This window comes from Brachypodium distachyon, chromosome 2 (assembly GCF_000005505.3).
Source record: "Brachypodium distachyon strain Bd21 chromosome 2, Brachypodium_distachyon_v3.0, whole genome shotgun sequence".
NCBI classification, from domain to species: Eukaryota; Viridiplantae; Streptophyta; class Magnoliopsida; order Poales; family Poaceae; genus Brachypodium; species Brachypodium distachyon.
Window position 1 is genome coordinate 13,173,145 of NC_016132.3, and position 10,524 is coordinate 13,183,668.

Genomic DNA, 10,524 nt, shown 5'->3' on the forward strand with positions numbered 1-10,524 from the left:
TAGTACAGTAGTTGTACTAGAATTCTAATCCGTAGGCCGGCCTGCCTTGCGCCGTGGACGGCCCCAAATCCGTTTCCGTTCCAAATTGGACTGGGGAGAGCCCTCCGATTCATATTTATAGACAGATCGACAAATTTGAGAGATTACTGTAGTTGACTGGCAGATAAATAAGGGATTCTCGGGCCCGAGCAGAGCAGCGGAAGGGAGGAAGGCGAGATTTTTACGAGCATGTCGGCGCCGCCTGCTAAATCCGCCGCCGGCGGCGGCAAGATGCGGGTGGTGGACGTGTGGGCCCACAACGAGGAGGAAGAGCTGTATCTCCTCCGCGCCTTCGTCCGCGCCTTCCCCATCGCGGCCCTCGCCACATCCCAGCAGCAGGAGGATGCCGCCGCCGCCGTCCCCTCCTCGCCGCCGCCGGACAATATGGAGAGCAGCTACCAGGCGGTCATCGCCAGCGTGGACCGCGTGCGGTCCGCGCAGCTGGCCCTGGCCCTCCTCAACATAGACGGCGAGCTAGCCCTAGGCGGCCGCATCTGGCGGTTCCACTTCCACTCGGGCGCCGGCGCCGGCGCCGACCCGTACCGCGTGTGCCAGGCCCTGTATTCCTGCAGCCGGGCCGCGGTGCCCCAAGGCACCTGGGTCACCATGGACGGCGCCCGCGACCTGGCGTACGTGGTCAGGCACCTCAACGGCGGCGCCCTCCCGCCCGACCGCCATAGGTTCCTGCACCTCTGCAACGTCTTCTTCCCGAACCTGTACGACCTCAAGGTGCTGGCGGAGTGGTCCACCGCCGAGGACATGGAGCCGCCGCTCTTTGACGCCGGAGCCCCCTCCTCCTTGTTTGCTCGCTTCCTTGCTCTGGCCAGGAAGCGGCAGTTGGACCTCATGGTAGGGTACAACGCCTTCCTGTCGGGCCTGGGCGCCGCCGACGATCCCCGTTTAGTCACATACAAGCGGTGGAGGGCGGAGCTCCTGGAGAGAAAAAGGAGGGTGAGGGAGATGCTTCGCCAGAATGGCCACGACGAGGCATATTTGCAAAAGACGCGTTGTTACCTACTTGTGTAAAAGAGGATTCCATTGGTATTTTCTTGTTAAGTTATTATGCTATTAGTATTTCCTTGTTTATCTTGGGTCAGTTGGTTGATATGATAAAACGAACAATTTGTCCCACTTTGTATATAGTCTCCTTTGATATTGATTTGCTGCCTAAAATTCAACTGCTCTAAAATACACAACAAATAGTGACACATTTTCTGTTCCCTCCAGTCTTTTGGTTTTCAGAGTGATTCACTGACAGACTTTTAACGGCTGCGCTATCCCTGCTGCATCTCCTAATTAACCGAGTGACACCTATTGAGTATGTATGCAGGGCATGTAGAATTAGAAACTCTGGAAACAGACATTATACCATGAGCAATATATTTCAATCTTGAATTCTTGGCTAGGCTATTATACCATCGTCTACCAAATCTAGGTTTGTTGCCCAACTAAATCCTTTTCTGAAGCATCTTAAGATTCTGAAGGCCATAATTTAACATGCAGACTTTTCTCATCTGCCATGTAGCATTCTGAATCGTGCATTGAATTGAGTTCCCTAGATTTACAATATTTCCTAATGTTATGTATTCTGAGTGACTTGTAAACGGCTATGCGGAAACATATCATGGTCAGCTCAAATCTTGGCATGATCAATAAATCATGCAAGTTTTTACTTTGTCTCATTTGAATTTAGTTTGAGCTCTTTACTAGAAGCTGAACATGGCAGCAAGTTTTGTTTGAAACATAGACCACTTCAAACACATTACTTTTGCTGTGTTAATGTTACTTGGTCCTGCTAATGTTACTTAACATGAACAAAATATTCTTCTGGTATTTGCTTTAGAACATAATCACCCGGAATTGATTTCTCGTAAAAGAAAAAGGAAACAGGAAACATCAGAACAATGTTTGTTCCATGCTAAAGCTTAAAGCGAATGATAGATTGTGCAAGATAATGGTGAATCAGCAATTAGAAATTATCTGCAGCGATCACAAGGACACACAAGCATGGAATTTCAAGCTTTCCCTATGAAAGAACTATGGTTTCTTTGCCAAATATTATAGCTCTTCGATCATCCTCTTTTCATAGCCCCCACTTTTCCCGTGCTTTGACTTTGACATCTATGCATTGACATTCTCACACTAATAACTCTACCATATATACCTGTAGGCCACATCAAAAAAGATAATGTTTTGATTCTTCCGCTCTATCAACTCTGAGCGTGTTTTGGCATTCAGGATATCAGAATAGCAGGAAATAACTGAGATTTTCCTGCCTGAAAAACTGAGTGTCTAGAACACACGATGTTCCTTAAGCACCTTGCACAACTTCTCTCTGTTGATAGAGTGATGTGAATGATGCATCCATCTACTTGCTGTAAACATGGTGTTTTTTGAGAGAATTTAAGTTGGTAGTATGATAAATTCATTTGTTACTTCGATGCTGAACTTTGAATAATCGAGAAATGTCTCAAATCTGTACACATTCCTTTAAACATACGGAAATAGAACGTAATTCCTCAACCGTAAGTATTCTATTCTGTTCTCGATGTTTTGCCAGCATGATGCACTTAAGAACAGAATTCCTTCTGATGTCCTGTACTCACGGAGCTATGAGGTAATTAAGTTTCCGTAGTTTTCTCTTTCCTTTTCTGGTGAAAACTGAGAGTAGAACAGTGCAGTTGGCACTTGACACTGAGAGAGCACTCACAAAGTGAAAAAAAGGAACTCAGTGCCTATAGACAAGCTCTGAGTTCATTTTTCCCTGTTATACATGGATTTTTTTACGCCTTTTTTTTAATGATGCTCCATCTCACAACTTTGAGATATGAACAATTTAGAAATCCAATAGGAAATAGAATCAAAGAACAGCATGTACATGGACATAAAAACACCCAAATTTTAATTAAAAGGAACAAAGTTAAAGCACATCAACAATCAGCAGTACAAAGTAGAAAGCACGGAAGTAGACGTTACTTCAGCATTTCAAGAGAAACCAGCCAATGCAATAAGAAGCATGCAGAATACCCCAGTTACTTTAAAAGGCATAATTCCTCTGATAATGGTGGCCACGACACAATCTTTCATGTTGCAACATTCCCTCTTGCATTCTGGAAGTTGACTTCTGTCAAGATCCAAGGCTTTGATGTGGACTCAATGTCACAGTGAGTAATCTCTACCTCTTTTGTTTCAGTGATTTGGCCTTAGTGGGAACTGAATTAAGACTTGTACCAAATCGCATGCTCAATCAGAAAATTTCTTGCCTGGCAAAATATCATAGTATTTTGGAAGGGTAAAATATTATGGTGTTACAGTGTAAGTATACTACATGCAAATTGCCACTGACATTGTGTATTGGAGTATTGGAGTTAGCCTGTCGATATATAAAGCTAAATGAAGCGTGATGTAGATAACATTTTAAGAAGAATATTATTTTACTGTTCTCATATCTTCTGTAACTCTATACTTTTTTTAGAAACGACAAATCTGATATTTTGTATGTGTGTCTTTTCGAGAATGTTTTTTTTTACTTTATAGAAACTTCACTTTTCATAGGGGCAAGGATGTGGCACTGGCATGTGCAAGAAGAAGCGGAAAAAATGTGCAATAGGGAAGAATATGCAGGCTTCTGGTACTCTTAAGGCGCAGCACAATCATAGACTACAAGGTTGCTGATGAACCTGTCTCTAGAAATAGCTTCATGTAGCTTGATGTAGCCCCAAATTTCTCATCTTAGATAGGAACAAAAATGGCATATAGACCACATATTTTAGCTTGAGCTGCCCCCCACATTGCCCATCCCAATCATTAGAAAATGAAAAGGGAAGAGCATATGATTCTTGCTGTATGTAGTGGGTTAGCACACCAGAAAAACCAGATGCAAACCTTTGCATCACTCTGGTCTGGTATGAAAAGGTAAAATTTCATTAAGATCAATTTATGCTTGTATTTTTTTAATACCATTTAAATTTCTGCCGTTGAGAAGGGATCAACTGCATTATATTTCTGAAAGCAACTCGGCACATATTTGCAAAGGTTCTCACCTTTGTTCCCAAGCAAACCTAGAGTAGAAGTTGGTTATGAAAAAGGAACCTCAAAGGAAAGAACAAGATTGCTGTTCTCTTCTTCAGCAATATTTATTCCTATTTTGTCTAATATTTACACCTATTGTAAAACATTGTATAAGAAATTAAGAATAACTGATTATGTCATTTTATCACGAGAATTACTAACGCTTAGATTCTTTCCAGTATGATTTTTTGTAAGCCATCGAGAGTAATTAAGAAGCACTATATGATGTGTATATACCGACTTCATTTTAAGCGGTTATGTTGGTGTACTTCTGTCTTGAGAATCTGTACCGCCATGGTTTCATGGAGGACGCACCACGTTTATGCTGCAAGTTGACTTGCATTTGGGCCCGATTTGGTTCCCTAATCCATGCTGATTTAGTATCTTGCCACTTGATAGGCACTTCTAGCAATATTACCATTCTTTATAGGGGTGTTGTACCCTGACGGCATACCGAAACCAAGTTGCGGTATACAATTCTTTCCGCACCGAAATTCCACCATCGGAAATGATTTTGCTGAATTCCATGGATAGATGATACTTCAGAAAAGAGCTTCTGCAACAAAGCTTCATGCATGTCTAGGAAATAATTTTGGTTGTGCTTATTATTCCTTACCATTTTGTACAGCTTACCAAGTCGCACCAATTCATGGACATTTGTATATTTCGGTTCCTTTGGGACTGCCAAAGATGCATCTTATCAAAACCTGTGTGCTATATGCATCCTTAACCTTTGCATGAAATGGTAAGGTGAAGGCTGTAAGCATTGTGCCAGATTCTTACTTCTAGAGCAATACCTTGGAAATCTTTTTATCCTACTAATCCAAAGAGCTTTCCAGATTCTCCTGTCACAAGTCAAGACAGCTGCAGCAAGCACACACGGTGAGAAAACAAAACAAAGAAAAACCGCACTGTCGCGTGATCGATGCAGATTCAAGGGATTGTTTTAACATATATTCCCTTCTTCAGGGCTTCAGTTCGGCTTGCACTATAAATACAGCCAAATGGGGGCTGTGGACTTCATACTTCATATATGCATTTGAGAGCACACAAACTAGTACTAGAGCTCCAGAAGCATCAATACATACTACAGAAATCATGAGCTATTATGGAAGCAGCTCTTCTGGTCAATTTTCGTCTTCTGATCTACCTGATAACGGACGGCCAAAGATCAGTGCCGGGCTTTGACAAAAATTACCATTGATTCAGGTGGCAGGGGTGGTCGTCGAGTCGAGTACGGGAGGAGCTATGTGGTGAGGCCAAAGGGACGACACCTAGCCACCATTGTGTGGCTCCATGGGCTAGGTGACAATGGTGCAAGGTATCACTTCTCCTAAACTTTGCCTACTCAGATGATAGATTAAACATCAATCCCACCCATCTGGTTTTGATCCTAGTGTATCGATCTAACCGCCTACGTGTTCTCTTAACTGAATATTAGACTTCCTAACCAAATTTGGAAGAAAAAAAGATAAACAAGATACATGCATGGTACTGCTCCATGCAACATGAATGCTATTTTTTTTTTCCGAAAACGGGCATTTAACATGCATGCTATATGCCTGTATGTTGTGTAAATGTATAACCTGCCATAAACCACGCACATGTCAAACAACCAAAGAGGATTGTGATTAGATAATCGCAATGTAACACTTTATTCCCTTGCATCTTTTAGCTTGAAATTAATGATTGACATGGCCTCCTTTTTTGCATGCGTATATTCCTAGTATTGCTTTACTCAGAAACTAAATGATTTCTTTGTCCTACTTCACACCTAACTATCTTCTCAAGGACATCTGTAATGCTCTCACTTTTCATTGAGTAAGTGGAGAGCAATGTCAAATATTTCTTTGATGTGTGCAAATGATATATAAAATATTTCCCAAGTGTAGGTTCATGCAAGATCCCAAATTTCCTATCACCCTGTCTGGGCAAAGCACGTAAATAAAGAATGACATAATTTATGATAGGTTTATGATTTGGCAATAGATTAGAGTATCTTGGTCTTGTCATCCACTTATATAGAGTTCTTAACTGCTACCATTTGCTTCTGGAGCCAAGCATCTAAAAAATTAAGCCTGAAAGTATGCTTTTTAGTTAAAAAGAAAAGGCTACCTAAAAGGAAATAGGCATCTTTCTAATAAGTAGGAATATAAAAAGACCCCAGCCAAGGACTAATTTAGGCAGCACGTGCAGTTCATATAATCTGTTGCAAGCTGGAATGGAATATCTTTACCTGTTGCTGCTGCAATCCTATTCCTGAATCTTGATGCAGTGAACTAAATGTATTTTGTCCATTCTGCAATTTTTCAGCTGGTCCCAGCTCCTGGATTCCCTTCCCTTGCCCAATGTAAGCATAGATACTCGCCCAACTTAGCGCATAATATTCTAAACAAAGTACAGTAGTGGATGTTTTGATAGGTTGGGCATGCAGATCGGTTTCTACTGCAACCAAGTGTATATAATATATATTCACCTTGAGGCTTACATTTGCTCATGTAGATCAAGTGGATATGCCCCACAGCAGCAACCCGGCCTGTCACGGCTTTCGGCGGATTCCCCTGCACTGCATGTGGGTTTCCTCTTCCTTGGATGTCTCTGCTACACATTTTTGAGGCCCCGTTTTAAACATGTGCATTTTGCATGAATGCTATGGGAATTGAACCATGTATTTTATTGAACTCATGTAGTGTTTCAAGCAAGCCGTGAGCAGTGAATTTTGAAACGGGCTAAACATCATTTTTATGGAACCGAAACAGGGTTTGATGTCATGGATGATACTTCGGTCGATGGTCGCGACGACATAGAAGGGCTGGATGCTTCAGCTGCACACATAGCAAATCTACTGTCATCCGAGCCGTCTGACGGTACTACCCTTCTGGATCACACAAGATCTGTATATTTAACCCTTGAGAGCTGCTAGCTGGGGTGTTCAAGTGCTAATCCCAGTATTACAGCTTTATCTGTAATTTATTAGTCTATTTATATCTTACTTTGGATCGGTTAACCATAGTACCAAAAATGAACATAGAAACACGTGTCTGAACATCTAAGGAAATATATATCAAAGTAGAAGGCACAACATGTTTTCCGTTACAATCTTTTAAATACCAATGTGTGTCGTGTAAGAATATCCCGTTTATCTCGCGTATATAAGCAAATCTCCAAATTTGGTAGAGCAAAAATCTGAACTAACATGATCCTGATTGCATCCCTGGTGTGATGATTATCTAGCAGCACAATTTGTAGAATTCAGCTAACTGAATGTGCACCCCCATTCATATTCACTACTTGTGGATGCAGTGAAGCTCGGGATTGGCGGGTTCAGCATGGGTGCCTCTGCGGCCCTGCACTCGGCAGCTTGCTATGCTCATGGGAAATTCAGCACTGGTATCCCCTACCCAATCACGCTCAGTGCAGTTATCAGCCTCAGTGGATGGCTACCTTGCTCAAGGTCCAACTCATCTGTCAAAACACCGTGTACTTGTTTTCAATCACTCATAATCTAATAACAAAAACCTTGATGTTTCTTAATGTTTCCTGATATATAATTTGAATGCATTCAGGACACTGAGGGGCAAGATGGAGAGTTCAAGCATGTCAGCAAGAAGAGCTGCCTCCTTGCCCATCCTGCTCTGCCATGGCAGAGGTAACAATTAACAAACAAAGCCTGCTAGTTCAAGCAGAGCAACTCAAAGATGCTGCCATATACTCATCACTGATTTTCTGTGTTGATGTTGCAGCGGATGAGGTTGTGTCCTACAAGAATGGTGAGAGATCGACTGAGTTTCTGCGCTCATCGGGGTTCTCCTATCTGACTTTCAAGTCCTACAATGGGTATATACAGATCTTGCATGCATACACGACACGACACCTGACAAATTAAACTCATCTTCCTTTCTGCTTTCCCACGGATTATATGAACATTGAACACAGTGAAGAAACATCTCTGTCGCTGCAGGCTGGGACACTACACTATCCCTGAAGAGATGGACGATGTCTGCAAATGGCTCAGCTCGAGGCTCGGGGTCGACCGGTCCCGCTAAACGGAACACAACTTCCATGCAAACGCGATGGGCTTTCCTAATAGTAGCATATATAGCAGAGTGCAAACTATATATAGAGAGGTGAATCCTGGTTTGGTAGCAGAGCGTAACAACTAGGTACATGCACATCCTCTTTAATTACAGGGTGCCTTAATTTTGTTGCAAGTTTGTTCTAGCTAGTAGTATCTAGTACTGTGCTGAGTTAACTGGTAAACAGCTAAAGACTAAATATTGAGTGCTACTAGTGTATCAGAATATGTAATGTAGTGCTTGTTTTGTACTACCATATATAATAGGGTATACTATCGAGATTTTTTTGACCATGTAATCACATTCATACTGTAAATTGTGCTCCCATCACAGCAGAATCCCCACAATCTGTACGGCTGGGCAGTTTCTCGCCCTCTCAGCGCTTTGCCGCTTTCTTCGCCCGGGTTCCCTGCTCTATGGGCCGGCTTGTCAGTTTGTTGGCGTTATGACGGTTCGTTTTGGCTACGTGTCGTAATAGCGTTGCATGGTCGGTTCTAGGGGCTACGTGTTGGGCTTCGTCGGCTTATCTGGGGCCGACTCTTTCGTCCTGCATCTTCTTCTTTCCGCGTGGGACGGCCTCTTCTGATTCCTCTTTGCTCGCGGCTACTGCCCCGCTCCCCCGCCGGCTGCTGACCCTGTTCTCGACGGCCGTCTCGCCGGTGCGTGCTGTAGGTTTGTTCTCCATTTTTCCCTCTTGGTGTACGATTTGCTTTCCATTGTGTGCTTTCTGCTGGGGCGGTGGCCTGGTCTGGTGATTTCTGTGCTTTCGAAGGCTCGAGGCTTCCTGGAGCAGTGGAGCCCCGTGATTTCCCCCTCGGATTGTTGCGGCCCCGTGATTTTCCCGGGTGTCCGTGGTTTAGGCGTGAAGCGGTCTGGTATGGGATTCGATCTGTTGCCGGCTTCGGTTTCATTGTTGCCTTGTCCGTTCTTCCTTAACCGTTTGGTTTGCTCGGTTCCATTTGGTCGTTGATTTGCATGGCTGCAGGTGCTGGTTTAGCACGTTGTCGCACAGCTGCATTTCGAATGTGGTGCGCAGCTGTCGCCCGCTGTTGGCGGTGTGGCTGGTGGTCCGCTGTTCTCACGCTTATTTCAGTTCATCGGCTGCTATTCACAGCCATTTTTTAGGTCTTTCTGTGCTGACTTGATGTCCTGTTTGCTTGTCAAATGCCATTTCCCAGCAGGTTCATCCAATCCATAAAATCCTCATAACAGAGCTTTCAAAATCTTAATCAGGATGAAGCCCTGGTGTGTGCGTATTGTCTCCTTCCACACACACACACACTATATATATATATCCTTTATTAGGTGAACAGGGCTGAACAAGGTGTTTATTTAGTTGAGGCTGCTCTGGAGACGGGGAACACCTTACCCTACCCTGAATTGAGGTCTTAAATCCATATTTGGCATCGATGAAGGAAGAACTAGAACTAGATGCACAATTCGGCATGGAAGATTTATTATGCTACGTACATGTACATCAAAAGAGCAGTACAGCACATGGAAGTAAATGCCCAATGGAGAAAAAAGGACATAGTCAAAGACAGTCTATTTCAGGTTCATACTTTATACTGATTCAAACACATAATCAATCTTGCCTCAATGATGTTTTTATTTCACGGACTTCTCTTATGAATGAACTGATAATACTACTTGTAATGTGAATTAGTTGTTTTTCATATCTTGTTTTTATTGTGTAATTAATATTAATTTTAGTCCCATTAGACCTGAACTGCAATTTACTTTAAATGCTGGACACATAATTTATAGTACAATGTGGATTTCTGAGAGTGTTGAGGTAAAATTTGTGTGTTCGGTCAGATTTGCCTTTTCAACTTCTCTCTGAGATATATCTCATATTTGAAACTGCATCTGTTCTCTAGATAGGAGGCACAAGTTTACAGTCGAACATGGTTGTCAGTTTATTTAGAAATTATACAACATCAGAACACTTCTTATTTATATGAGAGACCAGTTATCATGATTTTTTCTCAGACAGTTGTTGTCTTAACCTATCACTAGCGATCTGATTCACGCCTACAGCCACAGTTTAGAGTGTATTTCTTTTATGTATCTATCTGTTGTCTATTACCTGTTTGCCGAAGGGGCATTCGATGAGAAATTGCACCATCTCTCGGGCCCTGAGCTCAAGGCCCTTTTTTTTTTCAGAAGAGCTTTAGGTACATACGAAAGCAAGTGCTTGGCATGAACTGATTCTGAGATACTCTTCATTGGTTTTGAACACTTGGAGTGATAAGACTAAATGCATGTTCTATCAAATTGGCAATTGAGACTTCCTTTTTTTAGCCTACATGAGGTTAATCGGAATGAACCAGCATGA

The 10,524-nt window shown here is 42.6% G+C and overlaps 2 protein-coding genes across 4 annotated transcripts; both read left to right on the forward strand.

Annotated features, from left to right (window-relative positions):
* Positions 1-423: 423 nt before the first annotated feature.
* On the forward strand, positions 424-1,065 carry LOC104583083 (CCR4-NOT transcription complex subunit 8). The gene has a single exon (XM_010234798.1). The coding sequence runs from the start codon at positions 424-426 to the stop codon at positions 1,063-1,065; it is 642 nt and encodes a 213-aa protein (XP_010233100.1).
* A 309-nt stretch (positions 1,066-1,374) lies between these two features.
* LOC100844671 (acyl-protein thioesterase 1 homolog 1) lies at positions 1,375-8,516 on the forward strand. 3 transcript variants are annotated; one of them, XM_024458953.1, is made up of 13 exons: positions 1,375-3,203; positions 3,595-3,706; positions 4,739-4,860; positions 4,950-4,992; positions 5,080-5,236; positions 5,320-5,431; positions 6,424-6,460; positions 6,613-6,682; positions 6,870-6,977; positions 7,414-7,564; positions 7,677-7,759; positions 7,854-7,947; positions 8,072-8,516. In XM_024458953.1, exons 3-13 carry the CDS (start codon positions 4,853-4,855, stop codon positions 8,154-8,156), a joined length of 948 nt encoding a protein of 315 aa, XP_024314721.1. In that variant the 5' UTR covers positions 1,375-3,203; positions 3,595-3,706; positions 4,739-4,852; the 3' UTR covers positions 8,157-8,516. The 3 variants fall into 3 exon arrangements, with proteins under 3 accessions (XP_024314721.1, XP_024314720.1, XP_024314722.1); XM_024458952.1 differs by having other exon boundaries at positions 1,375-3,706; XM_024458954.1 differs by having other exon boundaries at positions 1,375-4,855.
* The last annotated feature ends 2,008 nt before the right edge of the window (positions 8,517-10,524 follow it).